Source organism: Odocoileus virginianus, chromosome 28 (assembly GCF_023699985.2).
Source record: "Odocoileus virginianus isolate 20LAN1187 ecotype Illinois chromosome 28, Ovbor_1.2, whole genome shotgun sequence".
Lineage (NCBI taxonomy): Eukaryota > Metazoa > Chordata > Mammalia > Artiodactyla > Cervidae > Odocoileus > Odocoileus virginianus.
This window is the reverse complement of record NC_069701.1, coordinates 39467439-39491067: the sequence shown is the minus strand read 5'-3', so window position 1 is coordinate 39491067 and position 23629 is coordinate 39467439. Positions and strand designations below refer to the sequence as shown.

The 23629-nt window shown below is 44.3% G+C and overlaps 1 protein-coding gene across 6 annotated transcripts in view; it reads left to right on the top strand.

Moving 5' to 3' along the window:
- KMT5B (lysine methyltransferase 5B) overlaps positions 1 to 23093 on the top strand; it is a 54152-nt gene extending 31059 nt beyond the window's left edge. For 4 of the 6 annotated variants that reach the window (XM_020880744.2, XM_070457751.1, XM_020880745.2 and 1 more), the window contains exons 5-11: positions 3617 to 3782; positions 4162 to 4271; positions 5713 to 5879; positions 6155 to 6174; positions 6256 to 6392; positions 11119 to 11315; positions 18772 to 23093. In XM_020880744.2, coding sequence (XP_020736403.2) covers positions 3617 to 3782; positions 4162 to 4271; positions 5713 to 5879; positions 6155 to 6174; positions 6256 to 6392; positions 11119 to 11315; positions 18772 to 20249 — 2275 coding nt within the window. In that variant the 3' untranslated portion in view covers positions 20250 to 23093. Of the gene's footprint in view, positions 1 to 3051; positions 3141 to 3616; positions 3783 to 4161; positions 4272 to 5712; positions 5880 to 6154; positions 6175 to 6255; positions 6393 to 11118; positions 11316 to 11794; positions 12798 to 18771 lie in introns of those variants that run through there. The other 2 variants (XM_070457752.1, XM_070457753.1) reach the window with 2 other exon arrangements.
- The last annotated feature ends 536 nt before the right edge of the window (positions 23094 to 23629 follow it).

The following is a 23629-nucleotide window of genomic DNA, read 5'->3' as shown; positions in this document are numbered from 1 at the left end:
TTCATATGTTTTTTCCCTGCCCCTTTCAATAGTAAATAATTGTAAATGCCATATTTTTAAAATTCCTATACTGGCAATGGGATCAGAGAAGTGTGGGAAGAGAAAAATAAATGTTTGGTTTATTTAAAGTTGCAAATGTCATATTAAGAGGGAGGAGGGGCGTGTTGATTTGGAAATGCCAAAAACCTGTTTCTCTTGCCCGCGCCCCCCACCCCCACCCCCCGCCACCCTATACTCAGTTTGTTTCCACGCCTTTCACTGTGCTGTCGGGGTACCAGGCAGCGCCGTCTCGGGTGGGGCTTGGCGCTGGTGCTCAGCTGTCAGTGTACGTCAGACCCGGTCTCCTGGGGAAGGGACAGAAGAGGGCGCTCATGCTTCAGATGCGAGCAGGCCAAGAAAGGCCTGGGCAACAGTCCGCTCCTTCCACCAGTTAGCCCTCATTGGGCCTTATTTTCCTCATTTGTGGAGCCAGACATAATTTTTTAGATCATGTGAATTTTCTTCTACCTGTAGGAGCCATGGTGTAGAATAGCTTTAAGCGGTTTGTATGGGAGATTTAGTGTGATTGTATTAAGGAGAGGACAGAACATATTTTTCTTAATAGAAAAATAATTTTTTCCAAGATCCCCCATGCCTTTTGCTTTGGACCTGATAGTTGTAAAGCCTTGTTATTAAATAATTTTTATTTCCTCACAGTTTTGTTACAATGGGATTTGACTTGAACTGTCAGCCAGGTGATTTTGATGTTCTATCTGGTTATCGAAAACAGCTGTCTCTTCCCCTTCCTGTCCACCCAGTACCGTTTTCTTCCTCCTCCTCCTCACTATCATTTCATGCCTGTAGCAGCCAAATATGACAGTAAGTTTTGACTGTAAATTACATTTTAAGTAAAATGGAGATTCTTGTCCAGTGGGCAGCAAGGGATAGTTTAGGGGGTTTTATTTGTGTTTGAGGCAGTAGAAGTCAGGAAAGCAGAAAAGAAAGTCACAGGTTGTGTGGAAGGTACAATATTAGTAACTCCAGCGATGGTTGTTTGTTGGTTTTAGCATATAAATTGTTTGGCATCATGTTGTTTTTGTTGTTTAGTCGCCCAATTGTGTCCTACTCCTCGCAACCCCATGGACTGCAGCACGCCAGGGCTCCCTGTCCCTCACCATCCCCCGAAGCTTGCTCAAGTTCATGTCCATTGCATTGGTGATGCTATCCAGCCATCTCATCCTCTGATGCCCTCTTCTTCTGTCTTCAATCTTGCCCAGCATCAGGGACTTTTCCAATGGGTGAGCTGTTCTCATCAGATGACCACAATGCTGGAGTTTCAATTCCAGCATCAGTCCTTCCAATGAGTATTCAGGGTTTCCATCACGAGCAAAGAGTAAACAAAAGGATAGCTGAAAGGTGTCTTTAGATAGGAAGTTTCAGAAAGTGGCGAATGCACATGAAACCTGTCAGGAGTAGCTGGTGTCTGTTCCGGGTCTGTGACTTATTTTTTGTCATGTTCTTAAGATCTCAAGGTGAATATAGTCCTGACTGATGTGTGCAGCCATGCAGTTACTTGACAGGTGTCACCATTGGTCAGTCCTACATTGAACATGTGAAGATTGCTTGTAGCCCCATCACTTAACATCATGGATTATTGCTCAGAGGGAACTTTTGCTTTTCTCTTTACTGTGCAAAATGTGAGTTTCTGTTCCCCATCATTTGGTATTGCCTGGAGTGGTGTACCTCAGCTAACAGCTGCTGGGTGGTCTTATCTGTCCTTCATATGCACATAACCCCATAGTGCAGGGTTGCAGCCAGAAGGGTTTAGTTTGGGTTTCGTAGTGAAACCCAGTGTTGACAAAATCACTTGTGACAGCTGCAATTCAAAAGTAGTTTAATACTATAACTGTGTGGAAGTTTGAATACTTTGACAGTTCTGCAAATCTGTGTTTTAGTGATTGTCTGACACCATAGTCTGACAGTCTAGTTAAAGACATTCTGAATTGTCCAGAGGACTTCCACTCATCTGTCTGTGAGGGCTGGTGTGCTAACTGATTGAAATGGGAAATAAAATAAGGCACTGTTGCTTCATGGGCCATCTCTAGAGCTCCTTTGGATCCTTCTGTTAGGAGTCGTGAGAGCTTCCTAACCCTGGAGTCTGGGGCTCATGAGTTTCCAGAGGTGTCAGTGTGCTCACCCACCTGAAGGCCTCTGAAGATCCTGCCCAGTAAATTGTATTATACCTATTCTGTTCCTCGCAAGGTCCCACTTCCTTGTTGTAGAACATTCCTTGTCCTGTTGCTCGCTGGCTGACTCCCTCAGCCCTGGTCATCTCTTTGAATCAAGCCTTAGAATTTCTGCTTAGGTCCTCTGCTTAGTTCTCTCCTTTGCCTTCCTCCTTCTCATTCCTTCCTGCCTCTAGTAATACTCTGTTTTCTCTTTAGAAATCTAAATTCACCACTTTCTTCATTGTCCATCTCAGTGTCAGCCCCAAACCATGCTTAAGGGATAATCTCCACGCTTCGAAGTGCTGCAGCAGTGTTGTTTGTGCCACATTGATGTGTATTTGCACATTGACCTTTGCTTCTGTTTGACGCACAGATATGTCTCTCAGTCCCAGCAAAATTTTCCCTAGAACAGTAGCCCTGTCTTCTAGCTTATATTTTTCACCATAGTACCTGTATGCACAGCACCTAAAGATAATCCTTGGTGAAATATTGTGGCTTAAAATCTTACTGAATCTTAATGTATTTTTCTTGAAGAGCAGTCTGTAATTCCTTTTTTTTTTTGTTGGATGTTAGTTTTTTAAAAAGCTTTACTTTGAAAAATAAACTGCATTAATATGAGAAGAAATTTTGAAGTTAAAGCTCCAAGAACTTTTAGTCATAGTGCACATTTTATTGAGAACATAGCTTTAAAATGAGTAAAACTTAAATTTTACTTGGGCCATGACTGTATCGTGTGTTTGACGTGCCTGGCCATGTAGTGTTCTGAAGTCATTATAGCTGATTTTACATAGATGCCTTCTGAAATTTTACCCCAGCAATTTTTCCTTCCATCACCGCCACAACAGCACCACTTCTCAAGTTGTACTCTTGCAGTGTTTGTTCTTGGAATGCAGTTATCACAGACTACGTTGATGTGGCTGGTGGAACATCCAGGTGTGTTTCAAGACCTGTCAGGATGCTTAGTTTGGGGTTTTTCTAACTCTGTACATAGAGGGTGTTTTTGTTTACTTCATCCTTCCTCAGTGCACTGCACTCTTCTGGCTTGATTCCTCATGTTTTAAAAAATTCTTGTCCTTCCAACTCAATTAGATGAACTCTATCCTAGATCTCTTATTTTGTATCTCCCAAATTAGATGACAGTTAAAAGTCTGAATTAGCTTTCATTTGAATCACTTGGTCACCTCTTGGTTAATGAGATAACAGTGAAATAAAAATACTAAGTACAGTTTGAGGAAGGGAAGTTATATTTCTTGGTGATCAGTATTACTTTAGTACTCATTATCCAGATTACTTATTGTTCTCTTGTTAGGTCTGGTTGTTGTTTTTAGGTTACTTTTTTCTCAAGCTCTTTTAGCAGTGGCTCAGGGATGATGGAAGATAACTAACGTTGTTGTTTTGATTTCTTTCAGATTTCGGCCTATTAAAGGAAGGCAGGAAGAACTCAAAGAAGTTATTGAACGTTTTAAGAAAGATGAGCACTTGGAGAAAGCCTTCAAATGTCTGACTTCAGGAGAATGGGCACGGCACTATTTTCTCAACAAGAACAAAATGCAGGAGAAATTATTCAAGGAACATGTGAGTTTATTGAAAAAATTAATACTGTTTATGTTTGGATAAGATTAAAGGAAACTAAAATGTAAATTTTAGTGAACACTGAAATTTTAAATCCAGTTTTCATAAAACTAATTAATATGGTCTAATAACACATTAGATAATTTATGACTATCCATAGAGAAAACTACATTGTCTAGAAGTGAAACTTTCTGTGAACTTTTAGAGTAACATAGCCAAGTCACCATGTATACAAATTTGTGAAATTTTAAAATAACAATATTTATTACTTAATCTTAAATTTTTTCATTGATGGTGGTGGTTTGCTTTTATAATTCTGAGAGTCTAGCAAGATAAATAATTTAGTGTGAAGTAAGTGTCAAAAATTTTTTTTCTGTTTTAGGTATTTATTTATTTGCGAATGTTTGCAACTGACAGTGGATTTGAAATATTGCCTTGTAATAGATACTCTTCAGAACAAAATGGAGCCAAAATAGTTGCAACGAAAGAGTGGTAACTATTATACTAGTGTAAACCCATAAAATAATCTTGTTTAAAGTTCTCTCTCAAATTACCATTCCTGTGCTAAGAAAGCTGTGGGAAGGGCTAAAACCAGAGCTCACCCTAAAGAAGCCAGTGCAAGGCCAGCGCCTCAGCCCCGTGACTTGGGGTTGGGACAGTGGTGAGTTGGAGTCTGAGTTGAACCAGGTCCTACTTCTAAGCCAGGTGCTTGTGTTTTCCTCTTAACAAGTCCAGATGCCTGTTCAGGGACTGCTGGAAGGTTAGGGGTGTGAGGCTTAGATAACCTAGCTTCCAGAATCAATCCTTCACTGGCCTGTAAGAAAGGTTACGTATGAAGTTTTAATGGTCCAAGGAATTTCATGTGTAAAATCTTACTAGCACATTGCCTCCTAAAAATACAGGTATGTGCCAGCTCAAATGTAGTACAGTTGACCCCAGGTAGGAGGGATGAAAGCCGTACAGGAAAGAGAGTATGTGGTTATATCTTTCTTCATTAGAAAGAAGGCCTATTCCCTGCCTTACCTCCCAGAAGAAACCTGTAGCCCCCCTCTTATATGACCCCCGACATTTTTTATAGCAAAAATGTTAGGGTCAGTTACCTGAAAATGGAACGTTAAAGAGCCTGACTCTTGGCCTCTTGAAAAAAATATGTGTATGTACGTGAGTGAGAGTGTCTGTCTGCCGTGGGATGGTACCCAGCCTGCTGCTGGGCTCTCGTGGCTCGCTGCCTGGCAGATGGATGTGAGGTTTGAGGTCTTGAGTTCTGGAACTGCACCATCTAGGACAGTGGCCCCCAGTCATGCGTGGCTATTGGACTTTTGCAGTGTGGCTGGTCTTCCAGAGTTGAGAAGCGCTGCAACTGCGGTAAACATGTCAGATTTTATATTGTGTTTCTCACTCGTATTTCATACTTCTGACCTGCTGAAAGAGCATTTGGGTTGTATTGGGTTAGAACATACTGCTGCGAGTGCTTTCACCAGTCCCACTTTGCTCTCTCCCCACAGCCCCTAGATTGGTGCGTGTCAGGCTCGCACTGCGTTTGGCTGGCGCTGCTCCAAAGGGCAGCGCCCCGTTCTGGGCACCCCTGGCCCTGCGCTGCTGCTCCTCTGTGTCCTTCCCCAGGCTCAGCAAGCTGGGCCCAGAGCAGTGGCGCTTTGAGTCCTCCCTGCCTGCAGGGCACAGGGGCCTCAGAGGTGTAGGTAGCATGATGCCTGCAGCGCTTCTGGTCTCTTGTAGGGATCAGGCAGCTGCGCAAGGCTGCGGGGCTCAGGGAAGAGGAGATGGTATCCAGGTGCGGTCCGCGTGAGTCAGTTAAAACACGCACAGCTAGGTCTTCTCAGTTCCTGGTATTTATTGGACAGGCTTATTTTATTAAAAGAAGCCTTATTATTTATAATTACTAGTAATTTTTACCATCACATATTTTAAATAGGAAACGAAATGACAAAATAGAATTACTGGTGGGTTGTATTGCCGAACTTTCAGAAATTGAGGAGAACATGCTGCTTAGACATGGAGAAAACGACTTCAGTGTCATGTATTCCACACGGAAAAACTGTGCCCAGCTCTGGCTTGGTCCCGCTGCGTTTATAAACCACGGTAAGCTCTGTTTCCAAGGCGTTAGCTCTGGTGTCGGGTAGCGCTGCTATAACTGAGAGCAGCCTTATCTGTCTTCCTTTAAAGCAGGGTTGGAAATGGAAATTCTTTTTGCACAAACTTAAGAAAATTAGTATTCCTATAGTTTAACTCGAGATCAAAAACTTCTATCAAAAATTGGGAAAATTATGTGGAAAGCTTATTTCAGATTTCTATAATTGTTCGTGTTTCAGATCTTATCTACAGTTAATTGACTTTATCTTTTGGACATTTTTCAGATTGCAGACCTAACTGTAAGGTAAGCATAAAAAATACTTTATCTCAAGTATTTTATCTTTGCTTCAGGTATGCGTCTCTTAATGAGTTCATTTTATTTCAGTTTGTGTCAACCGGCCGAGATACAGCATGTGTGAAGGCCCTGAGAGATATTGAACCTGGAGAAGAAATTTCTTGCTATTATGGAGATGGGTTTTTCGGAGAAAACAATGAGTTCTGCGAGTGCTACACTTGTGAAAGGTAAAGGATCGATTACTGCCTGGCGACTGTGAGAATGAGTGCACGCCGTCTTCTCATCATTTAGGTGGCAGGGATCGTCTTCTGTGTTCTGTAGCGTCACACCCAGGACAGCAGACAGGAGCAAAACCAGAGAAGACAGAACTATTTAAGGGCACCAGCGCCTGGCCTTTTAAAACGTTAAAATCATTCCCAGCTGTTCCCCTTATGAGTGAGTCAGAATATAGATATGCTTCAGGAGAGAGTGGGACACACACACACACACACACACACACACACACACACACAGTTCCGGGGTGGGCTTGCTCCAGAATGGCAGGTGAGATTCTCCACTGATAATCATTTAAAAACCCCAGGCTGTGTCTTCTGGAAGTCCTATGTTTTGATGCACATGCTCTTCGCGATTTCTGAGTTCTCCAGCTTGATGAGGACCTTCCTTTTGTGACACATCAAGACGGGTCCTTGTGGAAACCCTCCACATCTGACTGAGCAGGACTCCTTGTCCACACCGCGCATCTCCTGGTGGCGACGTGTCTAGAGCTCGCGGAGGCAGCTTCCCAGGCTTGTCTGGGTTGGCGTAGCCCCGTGGGGAGCACTCCTGCATTTGGTTTTTGTTACTGTTTTAGTTTGTTAATTGAAGTGTAATTGATTGGCAGTCATGTTAGTTTCAGCTGTACAGCACGGTGGTTCATTTATACTTGTGTGTGTGTGTATGTATATACACATTCTTCTTCAGGTGAGCACACCTAGGTTTATTGAACCCATTGTACGTGCTGTGTGAGGTTCCGGGTGCTTTACTCTCCTGGACTCAGTCCTCAGCTGTCCTGGGAGAGGATGGTAGAGCGGCCACGCTGCAGGTTCAGAGGCCCGGCTCAGCCTGACTCAGAGCCTGCGCTCTCGCCACTTCATGTTTTTTGGACGCGGGAGCAAAGATGGGTGCGCTGCGTTTCTCTCACCGTGAGCACCAGCTGCCAGCCCCCAGCCCTGGGAGGCGTGCTGGCTCCCCAGGGCTCGGCCCTATCTCCTTCCTGGTCAGCCAGCGGCCTCTTGTGTCTTGAGAGCAGAGGGTGGAGCCATGGCACAGCCCCAGCTGTTTCTCTCCCAGCTCCCGGGTCCTTGACTTGAAAGGGTGGCAGGAAAGGGGGGTTGGGAGTGGGGGGGGATAAAATTTATCTTTTTATAAATTACAAAAATGGTTCAGACCGGTTAAATCTTAGGCCAGGCCACAGAAAGACCCTTTAACCCATGAAGTCGTTTAATTACAGTCAAATAATGCCTTAAAACCATTTTGTAGAGACAACATGGTATAGACAGAGCTGAGGTCTGACATCAGACTCCCTAAGTTGGAATCCTATGACTCTACATTTTATTAGCTGTGTGATCTTGGGCAGCTTAGCTGCTTTTGTGCCTTAATTACACCATCTGTGAAATGGAGATAACACTAGGGTATCATAAGGTTGCTGTGAGGATTAAAATTATCTCACAAAAAGTATATAAAACACACAGTTAATATTCAGGTGTTAGATGTAAAAGTATTTTGTGGTTTCTGATCATTTTCCTGTTAGAATGTAAGTTCCATGAAGGCAGAGATTTTTATCTTTTTCGTTTATTGCTATGTTGCCAGCATCCAAAACAGTACCTGACATGTAGTGATAACTGTGTGCTTGATAACTGTTTGGTGAGTGAAGGAATGGAGTAAATGATACACTGAATATGTTTAGGAGTCTTCCTACAAAATGTAACCGCATACACAGGAATCCACACCAGCCGTGAGCCAGCTCTTTCACTAGTTCAGGACTGCATGTTCCTTGGGCAGCTTAGTTCTCCCTGAGACTGTTTCTCACAGGTCAGGTGGGCTGATCCTGCCTACTCCACAGGGTTAGTGCAAGAGATAAATAGAAAGGTGCAAATCGCTTATAAGTGGAAAGGCCTCATACGGAGCAGTGGGCACAGCTATTATCAGACTATTGGGGAGTTTGATTTAAAGGTTGTCTGGGAATATTCTTGAAATCCTCAGGAACAAATTGTTTCTGCCTTTCCAGAAATTAGGCGAGAGAATGAGACCAGTCAGAGGAACTCTTTCATTTATTCATCTTCGAGTTGCTGAATAGTTCTCAGGTTAGACCTCGTCCAGGCAGGGTAAACGAGGCTAGCACAGTGCCAGCTATGAGAGCAGTGCTGTGAAGGGAGAGACACGGTGTGCTGGCTGCTGAGGGGTGAAGACGGGGCTGGTGAAGTTGGGAGAGTGGAGTGTTTACCAGGCCTTGACATCGTGGATGCAGTGTCCAGAAGATATTTGATGCATGCTTCTGGGCAGTAACCATCCTGACACAATAGTAATACTTTTCATAAGTAGATAGTGCAAATGTAACTCGAGAATTTGAAGAATAAAATCTAATGAGGGATTGAAGAATATGAAGTACCAAAGTATTTTAAAGTATGAAAAGTATATGAAGGACCGAAGTATTTTAAAGTATATGAAAGTCTGTCTGATGACAACCACATTTTGAAGTATACTTAGGGGCAGTTTGCTTTAATAGGTATTAAAATTTACTGTGAGATAATTGAGTTCAAAACCTAATGATACTGGCTCAGATATGAACAAATAGGTAAGAGGACATGAACGAGTCCTGAAGCAGAGCTCGGTGTGTGTGAGATCTTATGCCATTGTAGGGAAATGATGATTTCTCTAATAAAAGGTGGTGGTATAATTCATGATGGGTCTGGAAGAAAACCAAGCTCACCTCCCATCTCATACCATATACAAGATAAATTCCAAATAGATTAAAATTGTCAATTTAAAAATTATGTAAAGTGATTAGAAAAATTTTAGGAGACTTTTATGTCTAAACTTGGGGTAGTGGAATTTTCTGAAAGAAGTTAGTATAAGAAATGGTGAATATGAACATTTTTGAATAGCCAAAAGCAAGTTAGATAAATGATAAACTTGAAGGGAGGGAAAAGCACACATATGGCCAAGTTATATCCTAAGGACAAAAAGCTCCTAGAGCTCATAAAGAAGAGGTAGACGCCACTGGAGAAGAGGGGTATGGAGGATGCCACACGGAAAATGATAGCTGTAAACGAGGTAAGTAAAACAATAGCTAGGTATTCGTTTTCACCATCAAATCGGTAACGTTTAGAAGTGCACTCTGTGCTGCGGCTGAGGCTATGGAGAGACCAGCCCTCACACAATGTCAGTAGGGCTGTAAAGTACTTTAACCTTTTGGGAACTCCTTCTGGCAATATTTGTTCAAAATAATAGCACCCTTTTATCTGGCAGTCAATTCCATATGGAAGGATCTGTCCTGTGGAAATAGGAGCACTAGTTAGTGTGGATTTGGTTTCAAGAACAACGTAGCAGCAACGTTCATGGTGGCAAGCAGACACCAAAACACCGACAGGTTTCAGTCATCACCATCTAGTGCTTGAATAGATTATGGTATGTTTAGTCTGTGTAAAAGGTACAGCTTTCAAAACATGTGTAGTTCAGAAGTGCTTGTGCACAATATAGCGATAAGAGAGTTGGGGTAGGAGGAAAGGAGGAAAGCTGCTTCCTGAGTTGAATGTGTGGTATTACCTATTTGGGGTTTTTTTTCCGCTTAAGGAGAAGCAACAGTGGGTCTAGGTGTGTAGCTTGCGGCCGAGCAGCAGATGAGGCGCAGGCAGGTGGTTAACATAGGTGCTGGGGCTCTGCGCATAGAGGTGGCCGGGAAGCTCGGGGAACTTCGCTTTGGGGAGGCAGAGCCAGAGGTGGTCTCACCTGTTGCAGCAAGCGCATATCACTGTCATAAGTTAAAAAGAAATCAAGGAAGTAGAGAAGCACGTGAATAGTCATTTTACTTTAAAAAATTAATTTCCAGATAATCCTATCCATGATTATTTGTTTTGTAATTAGTATGGCCCATCTTGGGCTCAGCGGTAAAGAACCCACCTGCCTATGCAGGAGATGTAGGTTTGATCCCTGGGCCAGGCAGATGCCCTGGTGAAGGAAATGGCAACCCACTCCAGTGTTCGTGCCTGAGAAATCTCATGGACAGAGGAGCCTGGAGGGCTACAGTCCATGGGGTGGCAAAAGTGTCAGACATGGCTTAGCGACTAAACAACGATAGGAATAATAAAAGCAGGTTACAAATCATTTTTAGCTAGTGGTAAAAGCAGGTCTTTTAATGTCTCTTATTTAGTAACATTTTGTTAACTTAATGATGTTCATCCAGTAACTTTAAAGGAGGAATTTTACAGTTTTCATTATTCCAGAAGTGAGATTTTCACTAAGATAGCCTAGCCTTCCTAATATAAAATTTCAGTTAGAATTTATTTGTCTGTAACATTATCTTCTAAGTAATAGCTTAGTTTATGGAAATTCTCTAGTTTCTCTTTTAATTCCTTCATTCTCAATATTCAGTAATGGAGCATTAAATTATGCAGAACAAAGCTAGGGTATAATTAACAGGTGTGTTATTTTTACCTACACTTGAAATTCTGCAGGGTCCAATACCTTCTCAAGTGATTGACAGTCATCTTAACAAAGTGTTTTAAGTCTGGGGCTTTGGGGCATTAATTTTATCTCCGTATTTGTTTTGAGAGTCCTAGACTTGGCAGCTTGCAATGATGATTAAACCTCATCAGTTCATCTCACCTGCTGACCTGATGTGGACAGGTGCTCTCAGCAACCAGGCTGACGGCAGTGAGTATGCTGTTTGTGTAACCTGTGCTGTTTCTTTTTCAGACGGGGAACTGGTGCTTTTAAATCCAGAGTGGGACTGCCTGCGCCTGCTCCTGTTATCAATAGCAAATACGGACTCAGAGAAACAGATAAACGTTTAAATAGGCTTAAAAAGTTAGGTGACAGCAGCAAAAATTCAGACAGTCAATCTGTCAGCTCTAACACTGATGCAGATACCACTCAGGAAAAAAACAATGCAAGTAAGTAAGGGAGGTTTGATAAGCGTATCTTTTTTTTTCTTAAGTATTTTCACAGAGTTTGCTTTCTAAAGCATGCTTTAGTAGCTTTGATCTTTTGAACATTGAGAGCAGCCCTGGGATTCGTGTACTTCACCAGCACTGCAAGGTTCTAGAAGTGATTCAAGCACAAAGCAGTCTCTCTCAAGCCTCCAGATTTCAGATGGTGCTGAATTGTCTGCTTGTCTTGAATACTTGGTAACGGGACGCTAAATCTCTTCGTCATGCGTTCCAGGGTTGGCATGTTTGACAGAAAGCTGTCACGGTGTTAGTCTCTGTAACAGTGTTGTTAGGTCTGCAAGAAGACAGAGGCCGGGGCAGCAGCACACAGGCACTGCCTGTTCTGCACTGACCAGTCTGTTAGCAGGGATGATGGACGTGGGGGGTTCGTAGCTTTTGGTCTCAAGGCTTCCACCTTTTTACTACCCACTTGCCATTTTCAGAATGAACTGACCCAGTTGCCAAGCCACCAGTCCCCAGACTCAGAGTTGTGGTAGAGCAGCAGTTTGAATGTCACTGTACTGTGACGAGTTGTCATAGCCACTGCCGAAAGTGGGAAGAGAGGTGGAAAGGAGAAGGGGAGAAGCTTTAAGATCCCAGTGGCTTGTGGGGGCAAGACCTAATGGAAACTGGAAAAAGAGAATGAAGAATAAAGAGAAAAGAAAGAAGAAATCCCAAATGAGCATAAGAAAACACATCATGTTTGTGGAGCTTTGACATCCTGGAACCATTCTGATCACTACTGGTTTTCATCTGGGTGACACGAGTTTGCTCTAGTGGCCACTAAAGCAGTAGGCTCTCCAGTCTTTCTTGTCTCTGATAGGAAGAAAATTTAAAAGTTTTACCTTGATAGTCCCCAGAATATGCCTGTTTTGGCACTGTAAATGTCTGTACATACTTCTGAGCAGTAAGTACCCTCTGAGGTCTGACTCTTTTTCCTGTCATTTGATGTTTTGAGCCACCTCTGGGTGCTCTCTGCTACAGAAAGTCCCAGAGAGAAGGGACGGCGTCTCCCATGATGATGCGTGTCACTGCCACGAGTTTCTGAATCAGCCTGCTGCTGGAGTTGGAGGCCAGGGCTGCCCTCTGTAGTGTGGGAGGCAGCGCTCTGTTCCTCTTCAGTCTTTAACGTCCAGAGTGAACCCAAAAGAGCAGTTAGTTTGTCATTCACTGTTGACTGTTGGTTTTAATAATAAATGCAGCATAATCAACATTTTGTTTTCTGAGTCTGGTTCCTTGGTGAAACTGGAGACTTTGAAGCCCCTTGTATAAAGTGTCTACATGATAACACTTAAAAGTGAGCCGCCCCCGCGAGTGGAGATGGCCCTGACGCTGTCCACACAGCTCTGTGGCGTTGCTGGGGTGTTTCATGTTCTGATACATTAACTCTGTTAACTGATGTGCAGGTACTGAACTCAGTATACCACTTAGTGTAAAAAATCAAAATAGGGGAAAAAATTTTGGAAGGTGCTGAGTGTTCTATTATGTGACCATCTAGGGAATATATGTTAATAAACCAAATACGTGTTCAAAGTCTGCTATTGTTAAAGAGATAGAAAAGTGCGTGAGGCTCAGGCCCTTCTGTCAGGGACTTCAGGCCTCAGCTCCAGAACCGGACCAGTACACAGTAACTCTGAGGACTACATGCCACTTCCTAAAGGCTGGAGGGAGCAGGTAATCCTTTGAGCAGTAGTCTCAGCATTACGGACTAGAACTAGCACTTTACTGTGACTGCTCATATTGGGGTGCTTCCTTTATTCAGATTACCTTTCTACAAAATGGTTGTCTTGAGTAATTCAAGAGCTGGCGTAAGTAACTGTGAGGATCATGAGACCGTTACTGGACATGGCCAGGGGCTCTGAAGGAGCTCGAGGCTTACTCCAGCCATCTCTGAGAACCTTGTTCACTAAGTATATTTGTAGCAATATTTCTCAGGCTCTTCCAAGTGTTCTTTTAGGCCGTATTTCTTTTGGTGTTTGTGTCTTGACCATGCTCCTCTACCTGTTGAAAGGAGGACCTTTTGAGTCTGCAGTGGGTGCAAGGCCAGAGCTGCCCAGCCTTTCTCCTGGGTGGCATGGGCAAATCTTAGGTGTACAGGTTGGAAGTACCCATCTTATCCCACGGTTTGCTTAGAATTCAGCAGCTCACAGCTGGAGAGGAACTGCTTTCTTTGAACAACATACATGTTCTTCTTAAACATTTCTGCCTAGTTGGAAGAAAAAATTACTTCTTCCTTCCATGCAGCTCCTGTTTTGGAATCTTCTCAAGAACCACAACTTGACTGTTTGCTTTAGCATCCAGAGAGGAGACAAGAGATCCATTTTCACAGAATCAGTCCACAGACCTGAATTATACGCTGTTACTAGAAGATTCTGGGTTTTTTGGCTCTTGTGCCTCAGGGGCTAGGCCACTGCCCACAGTGCTGCCTCAGGATGTGAGTGCAAGTCCCAGAGGACTCCCCCCAGCGGAATCATCTCATTCAGCATGACTGAGGAGCACCCATCCTGGAGACGGACTGGGCCACCACTTGTCACTGTCTGTCCCACCACAGACATCACTAGTGAATCTGAATGCTCTTTTCTGCTGAGCCTACAGGCTGCTTCCTAATCCTTTCCAACACCCTGTTCCCGGCAGACATGCCCATGGTGGTCCCGTGAGGTGGAGCCTGCTTGTGGTGCCTGATAAATTCCTTGAACTGAAGTCCTTGACCCCCTGTTGTGAACATCTCAAGCTGTGTGAGGCCTCATGTTCCCTTGGCCCCACTGTGTGTGTTTTTGGGGCTCTTCCAGTGCAGAGCATAGATAGAGCCCAAACCATCGGGTGCTTTGGCATCGTTTCCCTGCACTTGTTCCTGGCTGTCATTCTTGAACCCCACGCAGAGCTGCCTGATGATTTTGAGGGCACCCTGAGGTCACCATGATGGCCACACTGCAGGTCCTTTACCAGGAGCTAGCACTGGCCTCAGGATAGCTTAGTGGTGTGCCTTAGAGGCCACCTGACGTGTGGTCACCATCAAGCCAGAAACCTCGGTTCAAATCCCATCTCTGCCCCTTACCAGATGGACACTCTTGACAGGCACGTGAGTCCATGTGACCCTGGTTTTCACTTAGGGTAATAGCTCTTACCTCAAAGAATGCTTATTAGGATTCAGGTCATACTAATTTGGCCATCCTGCGCTGTACCTAGTATATACTAATGGCTAAGGGTGGTGTCTCCACCCCAAAGCACTGTCCAGGTTTATGCGGTTGGGATTTGTCCCCCGTGAGGGAAGGGTACCACATGGGGTGTTAGTGCTGAAGCCAGGGGAGCCCCCGCCCTGCCCACCTCCACTGTGTCAGGATCTTTAGTCTCCTGACAGACTTTTCTTAGTTCAGCGCCTCTCCTTCAGCCTGCTGTTGCTGGCACTCCCCGTGCAAGAGAGGGTGGCGGCGCCTCCGCGGGACGGTGAAGAGCCCTGGGCACTTGGTCCCATTACTCACAGCTGTCTCACCAGCTGTGCTGTTTCTGTCCTTTGACTTGAGTACACCTTGGAGCTGGGCTTTTGATAAGAGAATACTTTTCAAAGGAAATGAGAATACACCAATACATACATAAATATGTAAGTGAACTCTACGGCAAAAAGAGGTAGCATCGCCTACAGTCTCTGTTGTGCTCTTTAGAACACAGACGTACTAAAGTGCTTTGTCAGTGGTTCACTGCAGTCACCTTACAGCCTCCTGAAAGGAGGGGTGCAAGGGGGAGAGCCGAGATTCAGAATCACCACAGTGAGATTCATCCAGGGCTTAAAAGGAAGTGCCGAGTGTGGAGAACCTCAGGTGCTGTGAGGAGTCATGAAAGGCTTCCTGAGAGATGTTTGCTGAGCTGAGTCTTGAAAGGGGGTGAGAAGTTGGCCACATGGACTGTGCTCAGAGCAGAGGGCCTGTCCCAAATGAGGACATGAAGACCAGTGTAGGGTTTGAGTCGATAGGGTCATCAAGGCTGGAAGAGAAGGGATGTGACTAGAATTGAACATTTTGGACTTTATTCTTAGGTCTTAGGTTACGGGAAGGTTTCAAGCCCAGAGCTGACCAGAAGTCCCAGGAAAATCACCCTGGGCTGTGGTGGGGAGTGGAATGCTGGGGAAGCAGTAGGGGGCAGGGACAGGCAGGAGCTGGTGCCAGAGTCACGGCAGGAAACGGTGGCATTGGGAATGGAGGGGAGGTGGGTCCAACCACAGTGCAGGAGTGAACTCCTGGAGATGTGGTGGCTGGCATCAGGGATAACCTCCCTGTTTCTGCTCAGGCAGCTGACTGCCTGGTGGTGGTGTTGAACCAGATGGAGAGCAGGAGAAGGAGCATGAGGCTTGGTGGTGAGTTCCCTTTGGGCATGTTGGCTTGTGAGGGGCTTATGAGACCACCCTAGAGGGAGATCAAGGTCCAAGGGGTAAGGTGAATCTAATTAAGGAGGGATTTGGGCTAGAGAACATGGTATGGGAACTGTCAGCATGTCAGTGTGAACAGCCGGGACAGAGGGGCCACTTATCCCTGGGAGACTGAGTTTTGAAAGGGTCCAGGTCACGGAGTGCAGGCCACGGGGCAGCTGGAGGAAGCCTGTCAGGGACACAGCGGGACAGCCAGGGGATGGCTCTTGTGAACAGCCAAGGAGGGCCGTTCAGGAAGAAGAGTGGCTCGCAGTGTCTCCTGCAGAGAAACAGCAAAGGTCCCAGCTGAAACGTCTTCATGGGTTTTCATGGCAAGGAGACTGTGAGAGAGATTGTCCAAAGCTCTTTCTTGAGGGCGATAAACTGGATCCAGACTGCAGGGGGATTGCTGTCAAGGATACAAGAAGTACGTGATCATTGCGGAGGAGTGATTGCAGGTCTGAAACGAGCAGCTTGAGCATAGCACGGTCCTTGAAGAGCCACGGAGAGAGGTCACCCAGCAGCCACAGTGAGACGGACGGACACCGGCACCCTGGGGCGTTCCCATCAATAAGCACACCTCCACTCACCTTGTAGGAAGCCCTATGAGCATAAGGAAGTCTTTGAGCAAAAGGGTTCCCTGGATATCCTCATACTTTAAAAGTTATTTCTGGCAAGTTCTGGGTAACTCCAGTTCATGATACCATGGTTCTCAAGTTGAGTGGCACCAACCTTTACTGCTACTACTATTCCAAAAATAAGTTGCCTCGCTGGTGGCAGCCTGCAGGGAGAAGTGTATTCTTAGTTCAGTCAGGGGATATTGTTCCTGGGATTGTGCTGTTTGGAGATCCCAAAGCCACTTATGAACCAGTTCCTTAGTACAGAGACTTCTATTCTTGGTGGTCTGATACTTTGGGAACTCCGTTAGGCATTCTTGCTTCTCTCAATAAAAATGACCTAATGGTAACCTAACTTGCTCAGCCATGCAGAAGGAACAGCAGTTGCCCTGGGCGACCCCCAGCATGGAATGAATGATAGTCTTGTTGGGAAATGTCCTAGGCTTACCCATAGTAAACTGGTTTTCATTCTGTTTTCTGCTAAGAGGTGGTGAGTATTAGTGTGGTCATCTCAACATCCCTAGTAAATGATTTAAAGAGGTATTTTGATGGGAAGAGGTCTTCAGGTGGGGGATGCGAAGCAGACGAAGTCATGGAGAAAAGGGCTCCTGTAAAACACTATAAATACAGATCCAGTGTGTAAGCAAAGAGAAAAACAGAAGGCAGGAAGTCAGCGGCAAGGTCAGAGGTTCACCATGGAGGGAGCTTAGCCTTGAGTCACATGTAAGCCTTTCGAGAAGCCCTTCAGCTGGCATACTAGTTTCCAGGTTTTGTCCCCAGGGGGGTTGTTGCAGCCTTTTGGGGTCCTCGTCCAGAGGGAGAAATTTGGGTCCCCCGTCCCGAGTGTGACTGCAGCTGTGTCACTCATCCTTCTTTCAGTCTAGTCAGCAGCGGGCAGTCACTGGAGGGATGGGGTGAGCTAAACCCTGCAGCCTCAGAGTCTCTGCAGGTGCTCACAGCCCTGAAGGGAACAGCTTCAACAGTGTGGTATTTGGGGTAAATATCTACTGGGAGTGACAGTATGTGGTTCTTGTTCAGTTGCTAAGTTGTGTCCAACTCTTTGAGACCCCATGGACTACAGCACACCAGGCTCCTCTGTCCTCCATGTTTTGCTCCTAGTCACGTCCATTGAGTCGATGATACTGTCTAACCATCATCCTCTGTCGTCCCCTTCTTTTGCTTTCAGTCTTTCCCAGCATCAGGGTCTTTTCCAGTGAGTCAGCTCTGCATCAGGTGGCCAAAGTATTGGAGCTTCAGCTTCAGCACCAGTCCTTCCAGTGAATGTTCAAGGTTGATTTCCTTTAGGATTGACCGGTTTGACCTTACAGTCCAAGGGACTCTCAAGAGTCTTCTCCAACACCACAGTTCAGAAGCATCAATCCTTCAGCAGTCACTCTTTATGGTCCAGCTCTCACATCAGTACACGACCACTGGAAAAAACATAGCTTTGACTATACGAACCTTTGTCAGCAAAGTGATGTCTCTGCTTTTTAATATGCTGTCTAGGTTTGTCATAGCTTTCCTTCCAAGGAGAAAGCATCTTTTAATTTCATGGCTGCAGCTGCTATCCACAGTGGTTTTGGAGCCCAAGAAAAGAAAATCTGGCACTGTATCCACTTTTCTTCCCTTCTATTTGCCATGAAGTGATGGGACCGGATGCCATGTTCTTAGTTTTTTGAATGTTGAGTCTTAGTGTTTTCACTCTCCTGTTCACCCTCATCAAGAGGCTCTTTAGTTCATCTTTCTGCTATTAGAGTGCTGTCATCTGTGTATCTGAGGTTGTTGATATTTCTCCTGGCAGTCTTGATTCCAGCCTGGGATTCATCCAGCCTGGCATTCTGCATATGGTTCTTAGGATCTCTTTCTCAGTTGAAGACATTGTAATAGAATTTGTCTTGTGGAGCCCTTTAGTCACGTGTTGCTGTTCTGGATTACTGGTCAAGTACTATGCTCTGAGTTAATGAATAATGGAAACATTTTAAATGATGAGTTTAAGAAGAATTTGTGAACGAAAAAAATACTGGTTTTGCTTAGCTTTATTTCAGATGCTCTCTGCAGTAAAATATTAAATCAGGAAAAGAAATTCTCAGGTTGGACTAGTGTCCTGACAAGCTTAGAATGAAATCTAGGTCCTTGCTGTGCTAAGAACCCTTTAACCCTGAGTTTACTTCCCTGGAACGTAAATCAATGCTTCTTAAGTTAGAGGCAGAAATTAGAGGGATAACGTAAAGAAAAACTGTAGGAATTGCTTGTGTGCGGACAGCTCACTTGGGGCCTGTGTACCACCTGTGTGTGGAATTGAAACACTTCACAGCTAATCGTCTGGGTGTTGGCATTGTTTTGTTGAACATTACTGGGTTACCAAGACTGTTTTTCACCCTTATTTTTTCTTTTAACTTTACAGCTTCTAACCGAAAATCTTCAGTTGGTGTAAAAAAGAACAGCAAGAGCAGAACATTAACAAGGCAATCTATGTCAAGAATTCCAGCTTCTTCCAACTCTACCTCATCTAAGCTAACTCCTATAAATAATTCCAGGGTACCAAAGAAACTGAAAAAACCTGCAAAGCCTTTACTATCAAAGATAAAATTAAGAAATCATTGCAAACGGCTAGAGCCGAAGAGTGCTTCGAGAAAACTCGAAATGGGAAACTTGGTACTGAAAGAGCCTAAAGTCGTTCTCTACAAAAATTTGCCCATTAAAAAAGAGAAGGAGCCAGAGGGACCAGTGGAGGCCACGGTGGCCAGTGGGTGCTTAACCAGACACGCGGCGAGAGAGCACAGACAGAACTCGGAGCGAGGCACCCCTTCACATGTGGAGGGCGCCCCCTGCACCTACACAACCAGGCGGTCCATGAGGACGAGGATGACCTTGAAGGAGACCTCCGACATCAAGCTTGAACCAAATACGCTGGATGGCTATAGAAGTGACTTGACAGAACCTTGCCCGGATGGTGGTGAGCAGCTCGCTTCTGTGGCGACAGACGAAGAGCTGGCCCACGAAGCTGCACAGAAGGGGGAAGCCAGGTGTCTTAAGAGCGACAGCAGCATGTCCAAAAAGAAGGCACAGCCGGCGAAGCTGGTGCGGCAGCTGGCAAAGGCAGAGGAAGCCAGTCCCGTGCATGAGTCCCCGGGCGGGCCCGGCATGGGGCCCGAGGCAGCGGGGGCCCACCCCGACTCGGGCGAGCACAGTGGCATGGAGGGCGTGCCCGGGAGCTATGCAGACTGGGCCCCTTCGCCTGTCAGTGCATCCCTGGTGACATCAGAGAGCTTCAAAACAAAAGACGGCTTCCGAACTGCGAAAAGTAAAAAAAAGAGGCGGATCACGAGGTATGATGCACAGTTAATCCTGGAAAATAACTCTGGGATTCCCAAGTTGACTCTTCGCAGACGGCATGACAGCAGCAGCAAGACAAATGACCAAGAGAGTGATGGGATGAATTCTTCAAAAATCAGCATCAAGTTAAGTAAAGACCATGAAAATGATAATAACCTCTATGTAGCAAAGCTCAACAATGGATTTAACTCAGGATCAGGCAGTAGTTCAACAAAATTAAAAATCCAGCTAAAGCGGGACGAGGAAAGCAGGGGGCCGTATACAGAGGGGCTTCATGAGAACGGGGTGTGCTGTAGTGACCCCCTGTCCCTCCTGGAGTCGCGTATGGAAGTGGATGACTACAGTCAGTACGAGGAGGAGAGCACAGACGACTCCTCCTCTTCAGAGGGAGCGGACGAGGACGAGGAGTATGACGATGACTTTGAAGACGACTTTATCCCTCTGCCTCCGGCCAAGCGGTTGAGGCTCATAGTTGGGAAAGACTCTATAGATATTGACATTTCTTCCAGGAGGAGAGAAGATCAGTCTTTGAGGCTTAACGCATAATAAACTCTTGGTCTTAACTTGACCCGGGATAACTACTTTAAAGAAATACAAAATTCCAGTCAATTATTCCTCAGCTGAAAACGTTTTAGTGGCAGCACTTCTATTGTCTCATCACTTATCAGCATAATACTGTAGAAAGTGTACAGCGTACTGACTCTTCTTAAAAAAGTCCGATTTGTGCAAATTTTTATTGTACTTTTTAAATAGCCTTCTTATGTGCAATTCTGAGTTAGAGGTAAAGCCCTGTTGTAAAATAAAGGCTCAAGCAAAATTGTACAGTGATAGCAACTTTCCACACAGGACATTGAAACCAATAATGTGGCTACACAGTTTCCTTTTTTTTAACTTTAAAAGCATCAACTGGCTCTTTAATATATGACTAAACAATAATTTAAAACAAATCATAGCAGCAGCATATTAAGGTTTTCTAGTATATGCTAATATCACCAGCAATGATCTTTGGCTTTTTGATTTATTTGCTAGGTGTTTCCCCCTTGGAGTTCTGTCAGTTTCACACTGTTTGCTGGCCCAGGTGTACTGTTTGTGACCTTGGTTAAATAGCAGACCATTGGGTGGGACTCAAATTGGTTTCTTTAAAAAAAAAAAAAAAGTACAATTACATGCGTGACAGCTAATTTTCAGTACATTACATGTACAAGGGTAGCAGTGTGCAGGATGAATTTCAATACAGCGTATTTATTGCTTGTCATGTAAATTAAAAGACCTTGTATTTAACACTTTTCAATCCTTTTAGATAAAATTGTTCTTTGCAAGAATGATTGGTGCTTATTTTTTCAAAAAATTTGCTGTGAACAATGTGACGACAACAAGCAACATTTATCTAATGAACTACAGCTCTCTTAATTTGGGTCTTCGAGTTTTCTGTTGCACTTGTAAAATGCTACAAGGAATATTAAAAAAAACTATTCACTTTAACTTATAATAGTTTATAAAATAAAAACATGAGTCACAGCTTTTGTTCTGTGGTAACCTATAAAAATGTTCGTCTTTGAAATTCAGTGTAAAGAACTGAAAACAGTGTATATGTTGTAAATATTTGTGTTGTGAGAAATTTTTGTCATAAGAAATTAAAAGAACTTACCAGGAAGGTTTTTAAGTTTAGAAATATTCATGCCAATAAAATAGGAAATTATAAATATATAGTTTTAAGCACTGCATCAGTGGGAGTTCTTGGCTTATGTTAGTTTATGTTTGAAAATATCAAAGATTTTTTTTTTTTTACTATATTATCAGTTAACAATAAAGAGGAGTCAGATTTAATTTGTTTTTGAAGCACTTTGAAAAGAGAAATTAATGTTTAAGTAACTTAATGAGCAAATTTTTGATTACTACTTTATGTTCAATACCAACCTTCCATTTCTCTGGATTATTTTACAAATCATTGGAAAAAAGAATTTGAGAATATAAATCTGTAGCAGGTGTTTGACACCAGTGGGTCTCTTTATTTCTGGGAAATGTGTACATGTGCTTTCGGATATACAGTGTTCCTGAGTAAAATCAATTTAGGGAATTCATGTAGTGTCTAGAAGAGTAGCCCATATCTTGAGATACTGAAAGGCCTCTGCAGGTAATGAGCAGTCCAATGGGAAAACCTCTACTGTTAGGACTTCGTGATTCCTGCCAGCTTCTAGGTTCTTGAGGACGTAATTTAAATTAAGTTCCTTAAAACTATTGCTAGTAGATTCCAAGTAGAAATTGGTAATAATCGTAAAGGTTCTCTAATTTAAAATTTTCCGCTCCTTCCGTCCTTGAAGGAATGACTTCCGTGGTCTTCTCTCTCGTCTCGTCCCTATTTGTTACGGTGCAGTTACATCCCTCAGGTATTAACGTGGGATCAGACAGCCCACCTCGCCCACTCACACCCCCTTGGCTCACTCCATCTAGCATCTTCACCTCTCGACGTAGGGCGGTCCCACAGGTCTGTCCCCGAGCACGCAGAGCACTTTACAGACTCACCCAGCCCTCCCGAGTCTCTGGGTGGCCGTAGGGGGCAGGGGGCAGGGGGGCTCACGCACCAAGAAGGTCACGCTTAGACCCTGCATCCGGGAGGCACCGGAGCACAGCGAGTCAGCCTGATTGGTGGGAACCCCACCTAGTTTGCAGTCTGGAAGAGGTTCAGAGACCACATCTTGAACCGTTCTTTTGGAATACCAACAATAGCCACTTCAGGAATTTCAGTCTTAAAAAGTAACAATACCACATTTCCCACTTTTCTCCATTTTTTAAGCTTAACTTTAGTAATTTATTTATGACATTTAACTTTACTGAGGCTCCGTCTTTGGGGGCTGAGCTTCCCGTGGGTCCGGAGCAGTGAGGCCCGGCGGTCACTGCCTCAAGAGGCAGTGTGCACAAGCGCTCGGCGGCCTTGGCCGACGCCTTCCAGGGAAACCTGACTTCCGTTTTTACAGTGAGGGGCCTCGGTGTTGGCCTGCCTATGCTGTAGGACTCTGTGTGGAACGGCCAAGTCCACACACTGCCGACCACTTGGAAAAGGTTGCAATCAATAAAACTTCTAGCCTGAGCTTATGCAATGATTGGTAAAGATTGTGGCATTGTAAGAATTAGGAAACGATCGTAGAAATATATGTAAAGTATTCAATTTTCAATCATTTTTCAAATTACTGTTTTAAATTGTTTTGCTGAGTTGTAATACTTTTGAGATACAATGTATTCCTTGTACTGAAAGAATGAAAAAAAAAGGACTTTTTCAGCATTTGAGGTAAGTTCTTTAACGTTTCATTAAAAAACATTTTTTACAAATATTTTGTACATGCACTTGCAGTATTGAGGTTAATCATTTTAATAAATTCGGAAATTAAAACAGTTTGGCCGGTGTTCACTGTATCTGAGAAGATCAAAGTGGTGACTGTCCACAAGGTTTTCATTTACAGTAGAATTTGTAAAAATCACACTTGCTGAAGCTTTTCAGTATCTCTGCATGTTGAGTTTTCTGAGCCCTGGTCTCCTGCTCTTTTGCCATTTGGTTTAGATCAGGGTGAGCATACGTTCCTCTCAGTGGGGAGACCACTTGTAAACTGCATACCCTCCCAGCCCTTGAACCTGAGAAAGTTAACTAATGGTTTCTGACTTCTTGGTCTTTTCCCACATTGAACTGGACAGAACTGGTGCAAATAGGACTGGTGTGGGTCCCTCTTTCCCAGTTTCTGTAGCAAAACCTAGTCAAGAAAAGACTGACTTAGGAATCAGGAAACCTGAGTTTGCCCAGCTCTGCAACATGTGGGTGACCCTGAGCAAACTGTTCACCCCCAGACCACCTCTTTGCAGCACCTGTAGGTCAGCGTGGACACCTGGTCCTATTGCCAGTTAAGCTGCAGGGTGAGCCGTGTCCACTCAGGGCA